Here is a 24,672-nt window from a genome sequence, read left to right as displayed (position 1 = left end):
AATTCTCTTTCAATTTGGATTATTTTCTTAAAAATAGGAAACATAATCTTATAAAATTGTGAATTGCTTAAAACATTCCAATTCCTAATTCCTCAAAAATAGGAAAGAACTTCAAAAATAGGAATTCTCTTTTAATTTGGAGTTTATATAAATTATTTCCTAAAAAATATAAAACATAATCTTATAATTACCCCCACAAATTATGTACATATAGATTTCCCTTTAATGTTGGAATTAAATTAAGATCAACATAAGCATGTAAGTTTTTCGTTAGCTGTGAGAAAGTAAATATAAAAATTAAATAATCTAAAGTCTTTGCATTGAATCTAATTTGTGATCATACTAATTGGTCAGGTAATAACCATTACCTAATCGATTTACATTTATTTGTCCTAATACAAAGCATTGGGAAAACCCTATGCCGCAATAATGTGTAATAATGATATAGATCTTTTTCTATTCTCTTGGTTATATTGAAGGCATGGTGTAACGCCCCGAATTTCGACAGAATTCGGAAAAACAATATTTGTTCCCGACTCTTTGATCTCCGAGGTGTGACGCACTCTCAACTTCCAAAAACCCATAAACAGTTTAAATATGCGGATAATTAAAAACTAATAAGAATTTAACATTTAACAAAAGTCATCTTCATTACAAAACTTCACAAATAAGATTAGGTTACAACTCTCCTTTCAATAACTCTTTAATTAAAATTACAAATGAAAATACAAAAACATTGTCTAGATTGAAAATCTATATCACCTCGAGGGAAAACAAAACCTATCTTGAAAAGTGACGCTAACGCCAACCACAAGCAGCAACCAACCTTCTTCAACACTAAACCTGTCAAGACTTATCAACTATGTTCATTTAATGAACACACTCGATAAGCAAACATGCAAATCGGGTCAGCATTATAAAAATGCTGGTGTGAGTAGCTTTAAAATACAACATATACTTATACATATACATACACAATCTATAAGGCAGTTAGTTTCTTCCCCGAGGCGCCTTAACTTTCAACGACTAATACAGCATCCTTAAGTACAATAATTAAGGCAGGTAGTTCCTCCACTGAGGCACCTTAACTTTATACTAACCACACAACAAACCATACGCATAATAAAAAGGCATTTAGTTCCTCCGCGAGGCGCCTTAGGTTCTAACTAAACTATAACCAACCAAGCATATTCCATACTTACCTCATTTTATGCTCAATTACAGAGTGAGTCGTCTCTGCACAAGTAATTAGTTTGACCCACCCTTCTGCCAAACCATATACAATCATCTATCTAAAGATATATCATTAACCAACATATTACCATAATTATTAATTAAAGCTTTCTTTGTGTGTCCCTAAAATTCACGTCGTATCTATGTCTTACCTAGTTTCCCTGGCTACCACAATCGCTTTTCAACGCCGAACATATACATCCACATGCCTCCCCTTACATAATGAACCACTCCGTGTGTAACTACCCTAAGCGGGATGCCGCACACCAGGTAACCCTCACACGAAAGCCATTATGTAAGTACTGCCACTATTCGGCATAAAATATCGCGCGTCTCGTTCTAATTTTACGAACGGAATAATCAAGCCACCATTCGGCTATGATTGCCCAACACATGGGTCAATCAACATCTTATATATACACCTTATATAAGGGCCAATCAAATTGCACACGCCCACATAGGGCAAATCACATGAGTTGTGGTAGCTAGGTTCTAGGATTTTCGTTACGTAATTTATTCAGGTGCCATACATTTATGACTCATAATAATTCCACTATATCACGTGCAGGTCAAATACCTTATTGCACTAAACCACAATATTTAGAAATATCTCAATTATATCTCGTAACTACTTTCATTCTTTCACGTGCCAATGTATTATTGCACTACGCCACACTCCAGTGGAAAATATCCACAAATACTCTACTAGCATCTCACAGATAAAATAATGGAGGGTTTATACATTTATTTCTCCACAACTATTGCATTTAATATATATATCCCAACATATTATATAATGTCACAATTGCTTCAAAACGTATCGTATAATATTTTTATAGCGTTTTAGGAATATTATATCTCCTAAAGTTTCTATCTCGTCACGTGTCAAAATATACACAATATCAACGTCAAATCTTTCTTAGATAATGACAACCAAATTTATACAACCTTCCACAGCATTTTAGCATTTGATTTGTCCATACAAGTTACAACATAAAACGTAGCACAATTAAACAGTCCACAGTCCACAATCAAATCCCCAAAAATCTAAAGTCCATGAATCTAAGTCCGTATGTAGTTTAATACTCATAAAAACATATATATCTAAGTCTTATAAAAATTTCCCGCTTGTTACGTGCCAATATATTATATGTTTTACACACTACTCATGTCAAATCTTAATTAGATAATGACAAACCAAGTTATACAATTTACGACAATATTTTATTATTACATTTGTCCATATTCTTAAATATGTGAAAATCTAGAAAAAGTCAACATTCCACAGTCAATGGTTAAAGGTCAAAGTCAACGGCCAAATGACAAAGGCAACGGTCAATGGTCAAAGTCAATGATCAATGGTCAAAGTCAACACATAATTGTCAAAGTCAAACTGTCGTTTCCATGTTCAACAGGTTCATGGTCATAGCCATGGTTCATGGTTAAGGTCAAAGGTGCATGGGCTCATGACAAAGGTCATGGTTCGGACCCAACTAGAAATATCTAAAGGGGACAGATCCACTTAAAAACCAAAATGACCCAGCCCACAAAATAAAAGAAAACCGGCCCATGGTTACAAAAATTAGAACTGGCCCCCATAACAACTAATTAGTTTGGCCCAAAACCGAAATAGCACTCAGCCCACAACTAACATAAAAACCGGCCCAAAACAAAAATAGATTTTTGGCCCAACCAAAACCAAGTAAGGCCCAGCAAAACGAAACCCATTGGCTTTGGCCCAAGCCCAAGCCCAAACCGACCAATAGTTCTTCTTCTCCCTCCACCAGCAGCCACCGATTTGGCCACCGCCAGTTCCGATCGCCACTCCTCCCAACCTACTCGAAAATGCTCAGGGGAAAAACCCCCACTACTTTAACAAAATCGAAACCCTAAATTCTTAAATTCCAAACTCTTCAACCAAACTAGATCTGGAATCCATCGACCTCCATTAATGGCTTCCACAAGCTCCACTCGACAGCCCTCACGCACCCTCACTAGCTACCCATCACCCACAACCCGTTCAAGCCAACAAATTACAAACAAGCAAAACTACAAAAGTTCCAACCACAGTATGACAGTGGACGCCATTAACACCATTTTCCAAGCTTCAACAGCCTGGCATCACTCAACCAATATACCACAACAACCCAACATTCATCCCCTTATTACCACCCATCTTCAATCAATAGCACAACAACAAAAACAGTTAACATAAACTTTACTGGCGATTTCTTTGGCCGCCATTAACGGCTTTTCAAGCTTCAACAGTTCAAAGGCACAGTATCACAGTGTAACATAAAAATAAAGGTTCAAATAGAAATACTGGGTGATTTCTTGCTGTTGGACTCGCGACGCCGCCATTGATGCTCTTTCGAGCTTCAATAGCCCAATAAGCCGCAACAGTTCAAAAATAACCAAAACCATATACTAATAATTAACAAGTTTAATAAATAACACGACATGACGAATAATGATGAACAGTAAAACTGTTACTGTATACCGGTGAAGTAGAAAACTAACTACTCACCTTAATTAACAGCTCGACGAATCCCTCCTAATCCGAGTCGTCGCGCTCCAACGCTCTAGCAAACAAGCCGCCTCCATTTTTATTATATTTTATTCTCTAAAAACCATATTCTCTAAAACAGTGTGATTATATACTTGGGTTTGAAACCCAAGCCCAACACAGACTCGGGCCCAGAAATCAGGCCCACGTATCCCAAATCCAATCCAGTAAATTTTAAATAAATAAATAAATAAATTAATAAATATGTATTTTAAATACGGGCGTTACACATGGCATGACCAATAGAACTTACCTTAGTTGATCGATCAAAGTAGAAACAAATTATATTATTTCTTATGGCCTTTGTATATTCATTCCCATTAAGGGACATAAGCTCGATTTACTTATACTATAGTTTCATTTGATTTAACTACATGTATCTGTTTATAACATATCATTTTCTGTACCTGTTTACACAATTGGACCCAAAAATTGCTAGACTCCTTCGTGCCACTTCGACCTTGATTTGGAACTTTTGAGAATTCACAGCATAATTTTCTTTGATATTAGGAGATTATCTATAATTGCCTTGAGAGTGTACATTGTATGGGTGGTATGCAACTCGAGATTTAATTGAAAATGAAAACATTATAGATAAGTCTACTGTGATAAGGTATTCACCAAAATATAGAAGATATACGTCTTCTCACGTCTAAATAATCCTTTGACGTTCTCATGCATGATGAATTGAGTGGTGATTTCATATCATTAAACTAAACCGCATTGTCGTGGGATTTTTGTCCACTACTATTGATTGATTATTTCTTTTGATTGAGAATAATCAGACGATGCTAAGCTATAACACTTGACATTGGATACCAAAGAATAAGAGTAATATGACAGACTCTGCTAAAATTATTAACCTATTTAATGGTACTGAGCAAGCACCCACCCTTGGTACTTTTTCAAACACCTTGGTACACTATGAGAAACTAGACGGAGATGTTCAACAAGAGTTAAAATTCCAGAAACTGGACCATTTCTGGAGCCATTTAAGGGAAGTGGAAGGTCGAGTTAGTGACACAAGCTAACCGATCTTGCACCCTTAACATTCACCATTGCAACATCAGCTAAGATCACTGCCTTCAATACATCGGCATCCACATCATGTTGGAAAAACAAAATAACGAACACCAACATTAGCATTATGTACCAATGCCTAACATCTATATAAAAAAAAGGTGAAATTCCGTCGAGATACATCCACTAATAATATACCATAATAAGGTTAAAAGTTTAATGCCGATTGGAAATTCACAAAAAAATAATAATAAAAAAATAAAAAATAAAATGAGGTGTGCCATTTTGCGTAATATTTAGGCAAGAAATATTCTATAAGATAATTAAAAAGATTATAATCTTAATCATTGGGTCATTGTTATACATGCAGCTTAGTATATTATTAAGAGTTTTATAAGCTGATTAAAATTTAAGACTCGGAACTGATTGAATTGGTGTGGTTATGTTGATTTTTACCCAAACAACTCACGAGTTTTTTAAGATGTGTTAATTATTACGAAAAGTTCATATATCACCCAATGGGAACTATATATTAGCAGTCTTTTAAACTTCACGCCGAGAAAGAATTACGTGCAAAAGAGTTGTCATACGCACCTACTACTAATGCTTCACAAGTTAATTTTGCAAATCTTTGAGGTTTTATTTAATTATTATTACATTCATATGATGTAATTAGGTATCTAATCTAGCTTGACCTCATGCAGACAACATTTAGTAGGCATTGAATTATGGAGAAAACTATTGGAGTATAAGAATATCAATTGTACTACTCACTCTTGAGTTTATTTGTCTCGATCTGTAAATATCGATAAGTTTTGAAACTGGGTTCATTCGGTTCACTCCCCTTTCTCCACCTCTCTTGCATATTTACAACCCGCCAAGAGATTTGTCCGTGTTTCATAGGCTATGAGGGTGTGGCGAATCAATGGGGGTGTTAGTCCCCTTCTTGGCAAGATTCATAGGCCGGTATTTGTTGAAGGTAGCCTGTATTAGTGCTTGGCATCCAGCTAGAGTTTCATTCTCTATAGCTAGCTAGGGCAGAGAAGAATGGGTATCATTATTATACGTAGATGAACAAGAAAATATACAAGTTTGGAAAGGCTTATCATGAGTCACATGAATACTGTTGATAGTGAGTATGATAGGACTAAGAAGGACATTACTCTGATGGGAGGTTTAATTTCCCCCAAACTTAATAATAAAGGGATGTTGTGCGGCACCAAAGAAGCATGCATGTTGTTACTCTAAGACAATCACTATTGAAGCAGACCTCAAGACCAGTTTTGGAGGAAATCAAGCTCAAATTCATACACTTAAAGTTTGACCATGGTGGAGAAATCCAAGTTCTATAGCTAAGTCAAAGCCTATAAATCATATAATGTTAGTTGCCATTTTGTTTAATTATAGCAGTAGTTCTGTTTAGTTTGTTTTTTGTTCTATGCTTGGGCTTTGATCTTCAATGAACTTCTTTACTTTTTTTGTCATTTCTGTAAGGATCTAAATTTTTGAGCACAATGTAATTTATGAGCAATGGTATCTAGAATTCCTAATATTGAAAAGTTACATTGCATGTTCTAACTCTAATTAATTAAGAGATATCTAAACTATTAGAAAATTTATTTGAATTGACTTTGCCTTTCTATATACAACAATTATAGAAATGCTATCGTCAACTCTAGATTTCTACATATAGAACAATCATAATCATTTCAAAAGATCTAATAAGGAGGATCCGTGAATATATTGTTCTATACTTTCAGTAAGCACAACATTAGTAAAGAGATTAAGTAGTTATATCATAATTACTATGAAAATATTATAATACATTCCTATCCTCAAAAGGTGCAATATAAACTTCTTTAGTATTGAGGCTTACATGAAGGATGAAAAAACGATGAAGGGGGAATGGAACAAATGAATATGAAAAATTGATTGTGAAATGATAGGTCGGACAATAGTGGTGTACTTAAGAGCTGCTCAGAGGAGTTATTTTGCAATGGATGACAAATAATCAATATTAAGTCAGCAATGTTCTCACATTTTATCATAATTGATTGGTTTAGTATGAATGATAAAGAAATGATGAATGGGGAATGGAACAAATGAATATGAAAAATTGATTAAGAAATGATAGGTCGGACAATAGTTGTGTACTTAAGAGCAGCTCAGAGGAGTTATTTTGGAATGGATGACAAGTAATCAAGATTAAGTCAGCAATGTTCTAACGTTTTATCATAATTGATTGATTTAATATTTACCAATTGATTTCCAATATGTTTAAAAAATTGCACACCAAAAAAGAAATTTTTTATTTAAAGTAAAATATTTTAAAAATCTCGGGCGTATGCCCATATCCAAAATCTAGTCTTAATTATTTTAAAAGTTGGGGCTCCCACCTACAATATAACTAGCTTTCAAACCCGTCCTACGAACGGGTGCCTTTATATTAAATTATTCTAAAAAAATATTAGCAACTATGCATATATGCATAGTTAATTAGCTATGCATAGCTATGAGATATGAAAATTATATTAATCACTCATTCAAATTTCTTGCACCACTCTCTATAAAAAGGAAACACCATATCTTGATAAAACATATCGACTTCTTTTTGTTGTTAGGTTTAATAATAGAAGTTTCATTGAAGTTTTGTGAGAATGCCAAATGTGACGAAAATAATATTGAAGCTACTTGAAGAGCAAAACATTCTCAATCATAATAAAATAATTATGATAAACACTACTTATAATACAAAACTATATTTGTCGAGACATTCCCCCTACATGTAATACAAACATGTTTTAGGGTTATTAGTTCAATGCATATGCATCAAGTTTTTGATTTTCCATTAATTATTATTTACGGTTAGTTCAATGTAGTACATTCCATCCAGTTTCCAATTTCTCATTAATTATTCTTTGAGGTTAGTTCAATGTAATAATTGCATCAAGTTTCCAATTTTTCGTTAATTATTATTTGAGATTAGTTCAGTGCAATTGCATCCACTTTATGATTTCTCATTTGTTATTCATTAAGGTTAATTCAATACAGTTGCATCTATTTTTCGATGTTTCGTTAATTAGTCTTTTAGATTAGTTCATTGCATTTGCATCCAGGTTCTAATCTCCTATTAATTACTCTTTAAGGTTAGTTCAATACATCTGCAACCAATTTCTGATTTTCCGTTAATTATTTTTCTAGGTTAGTTCGATAGTTTACAATTTCTAGTTATTTATACTTTGAGGTCAAGCAGATACAGCTTACATCCTAAGCCCGATTTCCACTTAACTATTCTTTAAGGTTATTTTAATGCATTTGCATCCAATTTCGATTTCTGTTAGTTAATCTCTCGATTTTAGTTTAATGCAATTTGCATCCAGTTTGATTTTCAATTAATTATTATTTGAGGTTAGTTCAATACAGATTGCATCCAATTTCCGTTTTATGCTAATTGTTATTTGAGGTTAGTTCAATGTTTTTTGCATTAAGTTTTCAATTTTACATTAATTATTTTTTGAGGTTAGTTCATTTTTGAGGTTAGTTCAATGCGTTACATCAAATTTATAATTTCCCGTTAATTATTCATTTAGGTTAGTTCAGTGCAGTTTCATCCATTTTTCAATGTTTCGTTACTTAGTCTTTGAGATTAGTTCATTGCATTTGCATCCAGTTTTTTATTTCCCGTTAATAACTCTTTAAGGTTAGTTCAATACATCTGCATCTAGTTTATGATTATTTATGTTTTGAGGTTAGTTCGCTGTAATTACATCCGATTTCTGATTTCCTGTTAACTATTCTTTGAGGTTATTTCAATGCATTTGTATTTAGTTTATGATTTCCCACAAATTATTCTATGGGGTTAGTTCAATGCAGTTGCATTCGGTTTTGATTTTTTTTTTAATTATTTTTTGAGTTTAATTCAATGCATTTGCATCCAGTTTCTCATTAGCTATTATTTTAGGTTTGTTTGATGTATTTGCATACTATTTCCAATTTCCTGTTAAATATTTTTCAAGGATTTACATCCAATTTCTAATTTTCCGTTAGTTATTCTCTGATGTTAGTTTAATGCAATTGCATCCAGTTTCCGATTTCTAGTTAATTACTTTTTGAGTTTAGTTTATTGCATTTGTATAAAGTTTCCAATTTCCCGTTAATTACTCTTTGAGCTCAGTTATGTATTTGAATTCAGTTTCCGATTTTCTTTTAATTATCCAATGTAGTGTGTAATACCAACTTCTAATGATCCATCTGTAGTGTCATTGCAAACATGACATAAAAATTAAATTATGCTTGATTTACTATGTGGGATCATCGAAGATTATCCAGTTCCCGATTTCCCGTCAATTATTCTTTAAATTATATGCATGACTCACTATGTAGAATCTTCAAAGATTATCTACGAATGGGTGTTGTTATATTAATTATTCTGAAAAATATTTGCAAATATACAGAACTATTATATATTAATATTATATTGATCACTCATCCAAATTTCTTATAATGTGAAAACCTCACTCTCCATTAAAAAAAACTCACCTTTGATAAAACCCTTCAATTCAACTTCATTTTGTTGTTTAATAATAGAAGTTTGATTGAAGTTTTGTGAGATTGTCTAATAAAAGCTAAATTTATATATATTGAAGCTACTTGAATAGCAAGGAGTTCTTAATCATATGGAAAGAGATAAGATAAACACTATTTTAAATGCAAAATTGTACTTATCGAGATATTCCCACAACATATATATAACCCAACTATGTTTTGAGGTTAGTTCAATGCATTTACATCCAGGTTTGATTTTCCGTTATTTATATTTTGAGGCTAGTTCAATGCAATTGCATCCGATTTCGATTCTCGTTATTTAGTTTTTGAGGTTAGTTCAATATAGCCGCATCCAGGTTTCCAATTTCCTGTTAATTATTTATTTGAAGTCGGCCCAAATGCATTTGCATCCAGTTCTAGTTTCCCGTTAATTATTATGTGAGATTAGTTTAATGCATTTGCATCCCGCTTTCCGATTTTTCGATTTCTCGTTTATTATTTGATAAGGTTGCATTTACATCTAGTTTCCGATTTTCTGTTAACTATTGTTTGAGGTTAGTTCAATGAATTTGCATCAAGTTTCCGATTTTTCGTTAATTATTCTTGAGATTAGTTCAATGTATTTGCATCCAATTTATTTTTTGAGATTAGTTCAAATATCACGGTTGCATCCGGTTTCCAATTTCCGTTAATTATTTTTTTAGATTAGTTCTAATGATTTGCATCATGTTTCTCTACAATTAATTTTTCTTTGAGGTTAGTTCAATGGAGTTGCATCTAATTTCCGATTTCCCATTAATTAAATCTTTGAGGGTTAATTCAATGTATTTGCATCTAATTTCGATTTTCCGACAATTATTTTTTTATGTTAGTTTGATGTATTTGCATCCAAGTTTTGATTTTCCGATAATTATTCTTTGAGGTTAGTTTAATGCAGTTGTATCTATATTATAATTTTATATTAATTACTTTTTAAAATTAGTTTAATGCTTGTATTTACATCCGGTTTCGATTTCACGTTAAATATTATTTGAGGTTTAGTTAATTTGCATTTGTATCCAGGTTTTAGGTTCCCCATTAATTGTTTTTTGACGTTATTTTCATTTAATATTATATATATTTTAAAATATTTGTCATTATTGTTTTGCCGTTATTTTTTTTTTTTCATTTTCTATTATATATTTTGTGATGTTATTTTTTGTATAATTTAATTTTCCACATGTAATTTGTTTTGATTTGGTATATAATTTATTTAAATCCAATATCCACTTTAACTTAATCTCGTTATTCCGCCGAATATATAACATTATAGAGTTGAAAAATTATATTATAGTGCTGAAAAATTATAAATTCATAAATTTAATTGGAATATGTCATAATTATTGTGGCAAGAATTGTTATTTTTGGAATCCTTAACTATGAATAAATGTCTAATTTCCACAGTGGATGGCGCATCAAATCAAAAGGCTTTTAGGAAAATCGTTTTCGGTAGAAACTATTGTTTTTAACAATTTAGTTGTTTGTCTCATATTTTTTTTTTTTCGTAATTAGCTATATTGTTTAGGAAAAATTGGAGACTCTGTGAAACTCTAAATGAGATTTTTTTTTTTGTTTTAGTATTTAGCTATAGTGTTTAGGAAAAGTTAGAGACTTTGTAAAACTCTAAATGTGATTGTTTCCTTATTTATATCATTTTTTTTTTTATAATTAGTAATAAAGTTAAGAAAAAATTAGAATCTCTCCGAGTGCTCCAAAAAATAGATTGGTGAGGGTATAACTATAATATATATCTAAATAATTAGGAATATGTCGTAATTATTGTGGTCGAATTGTGATTTTTTTGAATTCTTAACTATGAATAAATGTCTAAACCCCATAAAAACATGTCGTGATCAAATCGAAAAGAGTTTTAGGAAAATCAGATTCGTGGAAACTATTGTTTTAGCAATTTAGTTTTTGGGGGTTTTTTTCCTTAATTAGTTATATTGTTTAGGAAAAAGTTGGAGATTCTGTGAAACTCTAGATGGGGTTGTTTTTTAAGTAATTAAATTATATCTTGTTTAGGAAAAGTTAGAGACTCAATGAAACTCTTGGGATTGTTTTCTTTATTTATCTCCTACTTTTTTTTTAATTAGTCATGACATGCGTGGACCTGTTAAACGCCCTCAATTGAAGATGATAGAGCTATAATATATATATAAAGATATTTACGCAATAGTACTATAACATTTTTTTTATGCGCGACTCTTGGGTTTTTTTTTGTGAACCGATTTTGTCTCTATTTAAAAAAAAATATAATAAAATTAATGACTATTTTACTCTGATCTTTTTCTATATGAACGATTTAGCCCTTCGTTTCGTTTTTATGACTGTGTTTGCCCTTTTTATTGATCATTAAATTTCAGTGATTTCAGATGCTTGTGTTTAACCAGAGGAGCACCTGCATCAGACTAGTTAATGTGTAATGAAAACATACCGGGTCGAGAGATCGGATTCAGAGTTTTCACTTTTCAGTACCATGGCTACCTTCTGACTTGCTTTAGGGGAAGAAGAGTGAAGAACTACTGGGCAGTGAAGTAAATGTCAGACAGTACCGTAGTTCGTCATACGAGTTAGGTAAAAGGTAAAACTGTCATGGATCACGTGTTGTGTTTTGGAGTTTGGACTGAATATACAATCCAATAATTTTACTCATCAGATTCAAGGAGGAAAAAGTCAAACGAAAAGCGTTCGTATTGGAGTACTCTTCATATTGTACGACTCTGACCAGATTCAGAATCTGATGGCGAACCCAATCAAGTCATCATGTCCCATGAGTACACATGGCCGAACCATTCTTCATCTGTGCGTGCGCGTGGACTCATAAACATAGTACAAAATATTATGATATATTGCGATATTTAGAGATATCTATTCAGATTTCATATAAAGATATATAAATATCACGATATATGTAGAGATATATATGATTGTAAATATCAGTGATATTTGGATGATATTTGGACGATATTTATAATATTTGAGAATATTTTGCGATATTTTGAGATATTTTGTGTATATAACAATTTTATTTAATATTTACCATTATATTTCAAATAAATATAAATAATGTATCATGATATATCAATAAATATCCACAATATCCATAATATTTGTCAATATTTTGGATATATCAACGATATTTGCATGTGAAACAATGTCAAATATCCCCAAAGAGGAGAATATATCTACGATACATATCCAGAAATTGAATATCGATAAATACCTATATCCTGATATTTTGTACTATGCTCCTAAGTAATGTTCTAAGAGTGATACTAACCTAGCATCAAAACATTAAATTTCTAACAATTTGGTATTTTTTCAATTTCAGGAGAGTCACATATGGATGAAAATACAAAAAAAAATCAAACCAAACACCAAATCGGCCAATATTTGGTTCTAGTTTTGGTGCTGTATCAAATCACTCACGCGGTTTTACTAACACCGCGTGGGCTTGGGCTATATTGTTGACTTCAATCACGCAGTTTTGCCAAAATCGCGCCAGAGATTGGAAAAGAAAAAAAATAAGAAAGTTGATCACGCGGTTTTTTTGGCTTGGGCTTTTAAGATGGGCTTTACTGGCGCGGTGTTGGGAAAACCGTGTGGGCTATATGGCGCAGTTTATCCAAAATCGCGTCATTTGATGTCAACTTTTTGATGTTGCTCCTAAAGATGGTTGGTGTTTTTTTTGGTTTGGTTCAAAATTTTAGTATTTTTTCAGTTGCTCTCCTAACGATGCTCTAAGACGTCTACTAAAAATGGCACCGGCAATCAGTAAACACTACAAACGGACAAAAACAGCCTAATGCATTAACTGTCATTCATCTTGTATAACAAGCAGAGGGGAACATTTAAGATGAAGATGCTGTGAATCAGTACGTCCAAAATATTTGAGGCCGAATAGTTCAGAAGCAGTTTTTTTTTTTAAAGTTGGAATAAGACTTCGTTTTTTTTTCCCGATAACATGGCAGTAAGACTACGTTGAGAGTGTCTCAGAATTCCGTAATCTATATTTCGTATTATTTATAAGGGCATCTCCAATCTCCAATGGAGGGTGTAACCGTATAGAATGTAAAGTTTATATTTCAAGTATCAAAAAACTTTTTCCAATGGGGTGATATACCGTAGGTAATAGACTATTAGCTGATAAAAGAAGTGGGGAATTCTTTATCTCGCTATCAATTGATAAATAGTTCGGGCGACACTTTAACCAACGTCCGAACAAAAAAATTCGGACGTTATTTTAAGTCACGTCTCTTTTTAGGTCTAAAATTATAATTTGTAATTTTTTTAAAGTGGGCGCCCCCACTTTAAATTAAAGAAAACGTCACTTTAAGTGACGTCTGAGTTTAAAATCAATTTTTTTTTTTTTTTTTTTACATTTCTCCATTGGAAGAGTATTGGAGAGTATAGAGTGTGGATATTTATAAATTATACAATAGTATGCAATTAGAGTTATAAAATCCTAATCACACTTACGTGAAGCCTACGTGGAGGCAGGGACGGAGCCAGGAATCTGACCTAGGGGGGGGGGGAGTGTATACACATAATCAAAATACAAGGTCGACCGAATCTGACTTAGGGGAGTGCTTATACTATTTCAGAAAATAAAATAGCATGAAGCGTGTTTACCACTTTGACCATGTAATTAACAAGGGATAACAAAACGTATTAGTAGATGAAGTAAAACATTCAAATTATAAACATACCTTTTGAAAAGGAACAATCAAGGCAGACTGGGATAAAACAAAGGTTTGATCACTTTAAACTCTCCACAGTCACTTATATAGACTGTTTTAATAGGTCTGTTCCATATATTACGTGCACTCTGAGCTTTTTTGTCTCTAAAAAACTCAGCCAATTTGTTGAATTGAAAAAAATAGTTTAATATTAGGGTTTTTAAATGCTTATATCTTATTCTAATATCATTTCTTGAATTCTTTCCATCAGAATTAGCAAATCTTTGTTGTGAATTGAAATAAATTGGTTTTAGAAATTATGGAAGAATTAAAACGACCGATTTTTTTTTTTTTTTTTTTTTTAAACTCATAATAGTAAAGTGAATAGTGAAGACAGAATGAGACCTTATTAAAGAAAAAGTATAAATAAATAGTATAATAAAAGCTTTAGTTTTTTATATTTGGATAGAACAAATAAGCCATGACTTTGCAAAGATTTTCTGCCCTCGATTTAATTGTGTGTTACTTGATTTTTATTATCGGTCCGTCCCTTTATATTCTCTAAGAGTAAGAATAGATTAATGATAAAATACTTGGGTTTGATATGACGCCCTACGCCCTACACGGAAAGGAAAGAAAAATAAGAGTGGTCCTATTATAAGAAGACTATGTTTTTCCCATATGGCTTCATAGAAATGGAAAAGGTTTGTGTCGTCATAGTTAAATTTTTGAGAGAGAGGTAACAAACACGAAAATATTTTTTCTTTCCTTTTCCCTTATTTTGAGTACGAACCTCTATGTATTCAAAAAATTTTATATTGATAATACATAACTAAAATAACTAAATTTTATATTGATAATACATAACCCCCAAAAAAATTTATAAAACCTTAACCTCGGTCTCAATCTATGTGTGAGGTATAATTTGGAGATGCACTATACTATTGAGCTTACTAGATGCGGAAGACCACTTCAAAGAATTAGGTACACTTTATCTTAATTCAAGACTTGGAAAAGTAAGAATAAGTAATATCTAAGATGCGACGTGTGACATAGATACCAATCTTTCAAATGACGGGAATGTCCTCAATTTTATTAAGTTCGGCAAAAGTTCCATTTTGAAGTTTTCAAACGATGGCTCATCTCTTGTTCAAATGCCGGCAAAACACTTGTTTATTTTTTTGTTGTGGACTTCACTTTGACTTCTGCCCTCACGAACTAAACAAAACCCTAAAAATAATGATAAATTGTTAAATCCTTAAAAAGTTTCAGCATAAATTTCAACCAACTCATCACGAATTATGTCGAGATTTTCTAAAATCCGTAAAGTCTATTGATTTTGAGAATTGAGACTACGTTTGGAACAAAGAAATAACTGATTTGACTGGATAAGCAATTTAAAGAGGGGCAATAGGGTAAAATAGGGACATGAAGCACCAAACAAACACGGCGGCGGGCGGGACTTGGCAATTCCGATTCACACGCAATAAGTAGTAAAAATCAAGTTACTTTACTTGACACTATCTCTCTCTTTCTCCGCAATTATGACTCATCCTCTAAATTCTAGTTGAAATTCAATTCTAAATTCAACCTCAACAAACACGATTTCACCCCATCTCTCTCTGTTCAGTTGGATTTGAAGATGGGGGGAGTATGTTCGAGTGGGAGGGTATCAAAAAGAAGTTTAGTAATAGAGCCGTCGTCACTGAAGAATAACAATAACAATTCAGGGTATTCGAGTAATTTCATCAGAACTCCGACTTATGATGATGATAATAATAGTAAGCAAGAAAATGATACACCATCGATATCTTATTCACCAATGGATTATCATTCTGGGGAATTGGGTATACCTACTAACAAGCGGAATCAATTAAATCCTTCTACTACTGCCAGATCAGCTACTTACAAGGTCGGTAGTATATATAAGTTTTCATTTTTTTTAAAATTAATTTTATATGATATGTTAATAATAATAATAATGAAGTGGGTTTTACAGGTACCACAAATGGGATACCTATTGGGAAGGGCAGGAATTGTTGGACTGGAGAAGGCTGTGGAGGTTTTAGACACACTCGGAAGTAGTATGTCAAATTTGAACCCTAGCAGTGGTGGTTTTATTTCTGGAATGGCATCACGTGGGAATAAAATATCTATTCTGGCATTTGAGGTAGCTAATACAATTGTTAAAGGAGCAAATCTGTTACAGTCTCTTTCAAAGGAAAATACACAGTTCTTGAAAGAAGGGGTCCTTCATTCTGATGGAGTACAACTACTTGTGTCTACTGATGTCGAGGAGTTGCTTAGAATTGCTGCTGCTGACAAAAGGGAAGAATTTGATGTTTTCTCTAGAGAAGTTGTTAGATTTGGAGACAAGTGTAAAGATCCTCAGTGGCACTTTCTGAATCGATATTTTCAAAAGTAAGGTATATGCTGGATACCTTTTGATGTTTACAAGTTTAATATCTGACATTAAACTTATGTCCTGTAATGGTTTTTATGTTTCAGACTGGATACCGATATCGCACCGCATAAAGAACATAAAGAAGAGGCGGAAATGACAATCCAAGAGCTTACAACTTTGGCTCAACATACTGCTGTAAGTATGTCTTTGTATATTTTATTTAGCTCAGTGACTGCTGTGAGAATGTCTTTGTAGATTTTATTTCCCTCAAACTACCAGTGCTCCTAAAGTCGTCAAATTAATGAATCCAAGACCTTGGACCCAAAACCTCCTAAGTCTTGACCAGTAAAGTTCCTAATGAACAACAGTTGCTCCGAAAGGTTTCGTGTCTCTTGGTTATCAGGTATGGTGGGATATAAGTGGAGGATCCTTTCCCAACTATTTAGATTTTCATAACTTCTGTAGGAATGGTACTTTGAAGTGGCTCTCTTATATAAAAGAACTTGATAGAACCCCTCATCCACATGCTCATGTCTCTGTAAGAATGTAAGATACAATGCCATCACAAGATACGCATTGGGTACGGTGTACACAGTGACAGGTGATGGTATGTATCACAAAGCAACATGAACATGTGTCTGTGCTTTTGTCTTGTGTTCATGATTAATCGTCTGCTCAGTTGTTGTTAGATTTAGTACTTCAAACTGATTTATCTTTCATATACAGGAATTGTATCACGAGTTGCACGCTTTAGACAGATTTGAGCAAGATTATCGGCGGAAGCTTGAGGAAGTAGAGTCTTTACATCTCCCTCGAAAAGGTTGATCACTTGCAGCATCTTTTTATTTATTTATTTTCTTAGTCTATCATTGGTTTCATAGAAACAGTTTGGTGGTCAGAATCAAATGGTCTTCTCGAAAATGACAGCATGTAGTTTTTTGCATGACATTGAAAGAGAGTATGGTTTTGCACAAATATTTCATGTTTCCCTTTGTTCCGATTAAATAATGTTCACAAGTATATTTCCTTGATAATTGTCAATTGATTATCTGTCAACGGAGAGAAAACCGAATTCAAGGATGGGTATCCATTGCAAAGTTTCAAGTCAAGCTCATTGTAAGAGCAACCTTGTGACCCTTCTTGTTTATTTAACACCTATGATCTAATTAATCATTGTTATGCTTCTTATATGTGAAAATATTATACCAACTTTTGTTTATAGGAACTACTATTATACATATCACACACGATGCACCTTAAAATTAGAAAACATAAATACTTGTCTCGTACATACTACCGAAAGAAGAGATTTGCGAGTCAATAGTATCTGTTAAGTGTTGAAACTTGAAAGTAACATGACTTGTATGGTTACCTCACCAATGAAATAAGTCCATGCAATTTGAAAAGGAAATTGTTTAGACTGCAGTGAGGCTGGTATCCTGGTAATAATGATGTTTGGTGTGTGCCACCAGGGTTGTTGTTAAGTGTGCTTCCACCCAAATGGTTTACATGTGAATCTTTGTTTTACTGTATTGCACATATCTTTGTTTACGTTCGATTTTGTAGTAAAGTAGTAGTAATATGGTGTCACAATGGTAGTCCCTGAGAGTTTGTAGGTTCAAACGTGCAGTCTAGTGACCAGCTGTAGTGCTCATGGGGGGTATGTGAGCATCTGTACACCCACAGTGATGTTGATAAAATGTCTGTACCCCATGCTAGACCAGCGTTTACGTTGTTATGCCCCCTCTATAGATCTCATTTTTGACGTTAAGCTAGTGAAAAGATATTACTTGTATACTTGTCTGCTTTCTCCAGGTGACCATGCACCATTGTTTTCTGGAGATATAGTGATGACATTGTTTATGCCACTTGTTAAAACTTAAAAGTAGTGCCATTGCTTCTTTAAGTTTACTTTGACACTGCTTTATCAGTGAATATTTTGTTTATTTTTTTGAACCCATACCACCCACTATAGGGTGCTTCCCCTTAGATAAGGTGTTTTTGTACTCTACAATGTTGACCTTTAATATTAAGAAATATCATTTCAAGCACAGTGCTGATTATTTTTGAAAGGAAAAAACATGTCTGAATTTTATCCTTGCACTGTATCTTCATTAATTTGTAATATACCACAAGAATGTGAGCTATCAATTCGATGCTTCTATCATGTAAACAATGACTTGTGTATGAATTTCATTTTGTTCTGTTTTATCTCTCTTGACCGAGTTATAAAAATTCTTGTTAAGACTTTGCATGCTTTCTGAATCAGCATTCATTTTTTTTGTAGGAGAGGGTCTCATGATTTTACATAGCGAGCTTAAACAGCAAAGAAAGCTTGTAAGAGGCTTAAAAAAGAAATCTCTTTGGTCCAAAAGTTTGGAAGAGGTATATCTATATGAACAATTATCTGTTACTGCAAATTAGTTTCCATCTATCCCGATGATTTCCTTACAGTGCATTTTCTCATATGTGAAAATTTTAGTACTGTACTTAACTTTCTTATTTATGTTAAAGTTCACTTTCTTTCTTAATGTTGGATTTGTTGTAGGTCATGGAAAAACTTGTTGACGTTGTTACCTTTATACATCAAGAGATCGTTGAAGCTTTTGGCAAAAGCAGTATGTTTTTTTTTTCCTGGGAACTTACCACTTTCCACCCTGTTGAATTCATGAGAGTTGTAATTCGTACACTGATCTCATTTTCCTTTTTGCATGGAAATGGTGTCTCGTGGGATTCATAGAATATTTTTCATTAGATAGATGACATATTTCCGTTAACTCAAACAATGTAGTTAGTGTTGTAATCACTTTGTCATTGGTGAAGCTTGAGATGTACAATTAGATGGATTGTGGCATCTAATATTCTTGGGTGTATGTCGTGCCAGATACATTAGCTGGGAGGGCGACAAATCAGAGTGCTCAAAGACTAGGGGTATCTGGTCTTGCATTGCACTATGCCAACATTATCAATCAGATAGATAACATTGTAAGTATCAGTATTTGTTTTTCCTTCGTGTGTTCAAATGATGATGACTTCGTGTGTTCAAAATATTTTGATATTTCCTCTTGATATTTTCAAATTTACCTCTTAAAAATCAGTCATAATATTTCCTACCTCTTGAAATATTTAAGAGGTAAATTTACCTCTTAAATTTGAACATCATTATCATTTCCTTCGCGTGTTCAAAGGCTTAGTATTTTGAACATCAAAACATCAAGAGGTAGGTAAATTTTGTAGGGGCATCAATTGTAAGGAAAACTTTGAAAAACTTATAATGATGATGCAATTAAACAGAATTAGCTGGCCCTGGCTAGCTGGCCCATTGTTTAAATTAGTCTTTGTTGTTGACATTGTTTATGAAAATTATGACTGATTTTTGTTTAATTAGAAACTCGTGGAATATACTGGTGATGTTTCACTTTAATATCCATATGTTGCTAGGTTTCTCGGCCAACTTCTCTTCCTCCTAACATGAGGGATACACTATACCATGGATTGCCATCTGGTGTGAAGGCTTCTCTGCTCCAGATTACAGTCATTTGATTGCAAAGAAGAGGTATATGCTTGGTTAATCTTCATATTTAGAATGGGTTAGAGCAAGTCCAATGGGGGCTATATCGGGCTGCTAAAGGCCATATAGCACCTCAAACACCAAACGACCATTCCAATGGGACGCTAGAAGGGTCTTATATTTGGCTGGTGTGATAAACCCAGCTAAATTTGTGGCCTTGTCTTGTGTAGCAGCTGCCACAATTGAGTTGCGGGAGACGGACGGCACAATTCCTGCTGCCCGTGTGTTAAATTGTGACAAAATTGTGCCGTTTTTGCCATAAATTTCAACTTATGTGTACAACTAATGAACATACGGCAGAAATTGTGCTGTCCATATCTATTTAGCACTTTAAAGTATAAAACGTCCATTGGAACAACTTTTAAGTTTTTGGCATGGCAAAATTTGACTTGCATGCTAAAAGGGCCAAAAATAATCCTATGTTGCGCCCTTTTAACAGCTCCCCATTGGACTTGCTCTTATTTGGCAATTTCGTCCTTCCGCAAGGCGTAAGCACTGAGTGAACTTGAAGCTGTGTCTCGGTAGTTTTGAAGATGAACTTAATGTACTTGAGATATGTCGACTGGCAGAGGAAATATCAATTGTTAGCACTTCTCATGGAGCATCATATTTTTCCATTTTCTACTGGGACAATCAAGATCTGCTAAATAAATTTTCAGTAGAAGCTATACTAACATTTACTTTTATTTCTCTTGTGTCTTATACTACTGTTTAATGACTAATCCATCATTTGGTTATGTGCAGCTCACAGTCCCCCAGATTAAAGCTGAGATGGAAAAAACCCTGCAGTGGCTAGTTCCTGTAGCTGCAAATACAACCAAGTAAGTTGAATGAATCTGTGCACTTTTAGCATGTCGGCACGTTTTCAGTTCTCTTTTGAATGATGCAGAACTGGAATATTTTGGGAATAAATACTTCTTCTATTTTTTCTGTTCATTACCGTCTATTCTTGACGTGAAATCCTGTACATTTCTTTTGTAATTTACTGTTGGAATTTTGTCCCTCAGAGCACATCAAGGTTTTGGATGGGTTGGAGAGTGGGCAAACACTGGGTGAGTCGACACTTGCAGTTTTCATTTCTTTAATTCCTTTACTTGCTTTTACAATTCGTTTCTTCAAGCACTACAGAATGCATCTAATCTCCACATTTATGAAGTGAGGATTTACGAGGTTGTTGTTTAATGACAGTAACGAGTTCAATAAGAAGACATCTGGTCAATATAACCTTGTCCGCCTCCAGACTCTATATCACGCAGAGAGGGAGAAGACAGATTCATACATCCTTGAATTGGTGATATGGCTTCACCATCTGATAAGCCTAGTGAGACAACGAGACTTCGGATTCAAGCCAATGGTACCTGTTCGATCCCCAACGCACAAGATCCTTATTTTACCATCACAAATGCAGCGAGAACCTTGCCCATCGCTTAAGAGTAAGACTGATAGAATTCTGCAGCTCTCTCAAGTAGATCAAGACATGTTGCAACATGTGTGCTCGAAAAAGTTAAATCCTGGAATTAGTAAAAGTCAGGAGTTTTCGACAGTCAAGAAGAAGAAGAGGACCAAAGCTTTGGGATTTAGGAGTAGTGGTAGCTCTCCAACTAGGGGATTCAGTGCAACTCAAGACTTGGAGCGACTTAATAGTAATTTGTTGGATGTAATGGACGGATTGCATACGCCCCGTTGAGACTCTTTCAGTTACCTATTGCCAGATGTGTCTTCGGCTTCATTTTTCCTCAGTTCTTTTGTATAGATATATTCATGTATGAAAATTTTACTGTGTATAAATATATGTATTGCAAATTTTGTTTGAGCTATCTCTCTGAATAAAGGTGCTAGTGCTGATAATCCATTGCCGACTGTTCAGAAGAGCTGAAGGTCAACAGAATTTTCTTAGGTCACAGAAGATCTACATTACAAGTTTTCCATCCTTCCTTTGTTGTTACTGGCGCGAGCAATGATTGTTATATTATATAATACTTGCCTAACAATTGAGCGACCATTTTGTACTGAAACTTGAGGGCAAATCGTGAGAAATGGAACATTTGAGATGAAAGTAAAGATGACCGGTATTAGCCCTTTCTTGAGGTAAAAGCTCACTGACTTTCTTGGCCCTGGAATACTTGGAAATAAAGGCACTGCCTAGTGTTGGCAGAAGGTTCGGAGCATATTTAGGTCGATTTCTATTGTTACGCCCCAAGTGTCTGGAAGAATTCTGTTGTCCATGCTATGAGATCTTAGAATGATACAGCAGCTCGGTAGTAATTTTTCATTTAATTGGTAGCTGCAAATTGTTGATGAAGTCCACCACCATTCTTAGTCCTTTGAGCAAGAGTGCAACAAATTAACCTTAAGTTTCTGAAAATAAGATCCTCCAATGCTTTGCTGAGGTCCTTCTAGGTACCCTTTCTCTTAGCAATTCACGAGTTTTTCAACCACCATCTTACCCAATTACAGGGTTTGGTAATAAGTATTTACTCGGGTATTTCTCATGCCTTTCCAGCATTGGCATTTTATTAGCTTTAAGGTTTTATGCTTCTTCACGACCCAAAATTTGGCTGGAGATTTCAGAAGTATAAGTAAATGCTAAATTCTGATCACAAGTGTTGGAAGTTGGAACCACTGCACAGTCAGGCATGCAGCCCAGTCATCAATGAGCTGATGTTTCCATCTGCCCCATGCATTGCACTTTACAATATACAAACTAGTACAACACTATCTTCTCTTTTCTTCTTCCTTTCCAGCATCATTAATTAGTAGCACCGAAGATTATTTTTCCCACCACATATACCTACTTAATATATCAAATAATTAGTTTTGACACAATTGCGACCTTTCAATTAATTAAAATTGTATACATGCTTATTGAATCGGTTAGGCCTAATACACTAGAATGGTAACTGTCACATTCATCTAAATGGTGTGAGGTACTCTCATACCAACGACTGTACGACATGGTAATCTGGTGTGATTTCCATATTAAACCAATATTATTAGACTATTAGTCAAGGTTGTGAGTGCATTATGCATCACATATTAATTCTTAATCCCATTTCTTAAAAGAATGATATTTGACTTGCAATCATAATCTGTTAGCTATGAATTTAGGAGGACTTGAATGCTTAGAGTATAAACTGAACGGGGCCATACGCTCCCTTCGTCATGCAATCAAAATACTTTTATGTTCTTTTTCTTCAACTGCTCCTACTTCAGTCTGGAACCAGTTGCACACTTGCACCAACTTTCCTATATAAATCTTCCCAAACATCTCTCTATCCATCAGTTCCGTAGCCATTTCCCATTGCATTAATCTTCAGACATGGAGAGCTACAACGTCCAAAAAACAAGTCTGGTCCTTTCACTTCTCTTCTTTTCTTCTTATGCTCTTCTTGTCCAGGCTCTCAGTCCTGCAGGAACAATTCAAAGGATTACAAAACAACAAGTCCTTGCAAGCATTCCACCAAGTCATGAAAGCACACCAACAGGTTCTTCCCAATTATTCCTCACCTCTCCTTCAGGAAAATACGCCGTGTTCCTCCTACGTCGTGAGACCTCTCCAGGTGCGGGGGGCTTTGGGACGGATTTCTGCTATGTTCAAGTTCAGGATTCGGGCATAAGTGTATGGGAATCAGAGTGCACTGTAGTAAGTAATGTCAACACATGCACTCTAGTGTTTTCTGATGCAGGTCTTGAGATATACGACGGAAGCAATTCTGCATGGGATACGGATGTTGAGGACGACGATGCTCATTTGGAGACATTAGTCTTGATAGATACTGGTGACATGCGGATAATGGACAAAGAAGGTGAACTTAAATGGAAGGCAAGTGACAATCCGATTGTTAACCAAAACTGTGGGTCTATAGGAGCACCTGGATTGTCACCAGCTCATCCTCCATTTGGTTCTCCTATTCATGGGCAAAAAGGTCCCTTTGGCCAACAGGTAAATAACCAAGTACAACAAGTAAATAACCAAGGACAACAACTACCATTCGGCATTCCCCAACAGCAACCGCCACAAGAGCAAGAACTAGCACCAGAATCAGAACCACAACCACAACCACCACAACCACAACAGCAACAACAACTTGGATTTTCTCAACAGAGTTTAAACCAGCCTTTCTCTTCATCGAACCAGCCTTTTGGAGTTAGTAATCAGCAACCCCTTGTAGATAACACTCCCTTTGATAGTGGGTGTTCAAGGGTCAAGCTTGAAATGGGGTTGGTTTGCTTAGTTGGTTTGATGGGTTACTTCGGTTTTCTCTTTTAGGTGGGTTTTTATCTAGTTTTGTGAATAAGGGGATCCTTTGTGGGTGCGTTCGTGTCTCAGTGTCCTGTCTTTCTTTTGGTTGTGGTGGTGTCAATTTGTTGTAAGAAAGTATGTATTTGTTTGCAGTGTTAAATTCTTAACTGATTTGTTTGGCAGTGTTAAATACTCAAATGATGAATTGAAAGATGTTCTTTTATTAGTAATTAATTCCCTAAAAACTATGCCTGTTCATGATCTGTTTTTTAGGAGGAAAAAAAAACCAAATGGCTTCGCCCGGACTTGAACCGGAGACCTTCAGTGTGTTAGACTGACGTGATAACCAACTACACCACGAAACCTCTG

The 24,672-nt window shown here is 34.3% G+C and overlaps 2 protein-coding genes and 1 non-coding gene across 3 annotated transcripts; 2 read left to right on the top strand and 1 right to left on the bottom strand.

Annotated features, from left to right (window-relative positions):
* The first annotated feature begins 15,505 nt into the window (after positions 1-15,505).
* LOC147520081 (protein PSK SIMULATOR 2-like) lies at positions 15,506-21,910 on the top strand. The gene is given in 12 exon segments (XM_086591528.1): positions 15,506-15,997; positions 16,085-16,506; positions 16,594-16,684; positions 17,216-17,309; positions 18,777-18,874; positions 19,038-19,107; positions 19,374-19,474; positions 19,931-20,010; positions 20,012-20,045; positions 20,805-20,881; positions 21,068-21,112; positions 21,249-21,910. Coding segments are annotated over 12 exon segments (1,881 nt in total). The 5' UTR covers positions 15,506-15,727; the 3' UTR covers positions 21,748-21,910.
* Positions 21,911-23,246: 1,336 nt separating this feature from the next.
* LOC147520080 (uncharacterized) lies at positions 23,247-24,493 on the top strand. Its single transcript, XM_086594918.1, has one exon. It carries the CDS (start codon positions 23,380-23,382, stop codon positions 24,328-24,330), a length of 951 nt encoding a protein of 316 aa, XP_086451044.1. The 5' UTR covers positions 23,247-23,379; the 3' UTR covers positions 24,331-24,493.
* Positions 24,494-24,594: 101 nt separating this feature from the next.
* TRNAV-AAC (transfer RNA valine (anticodon AAC)) lies at positions 24,595-24,668 on the bottom strand. Its single transcript has one exon. It is a non-coding gene; the product is annotated as a tRNA-Val (tRNA).
* Between the last annotated feature and the right edge of the window lie 4 nt (positions 24,669-24,672).

The sequence above is a fragment of the Coptis chinensis genome, chromosome 2, assembly GCF_015680905.1.
Source record: "Coptis chinensis isolate HL-2020 chromosome 2, ASM1568090v1, whole genome shotgun sequence".
Classification (NCBI taxonomy): domain Eukaryota; kingdom Viridiplantae; phylum Streptophyta; class Magnoliopsida; order Ranunculales; family Ranunculaceae; genus Coptis; species Coptis chinensis.
This window is presented reverse-complemented; position numbering and strand designations above follow the sequence as displayed.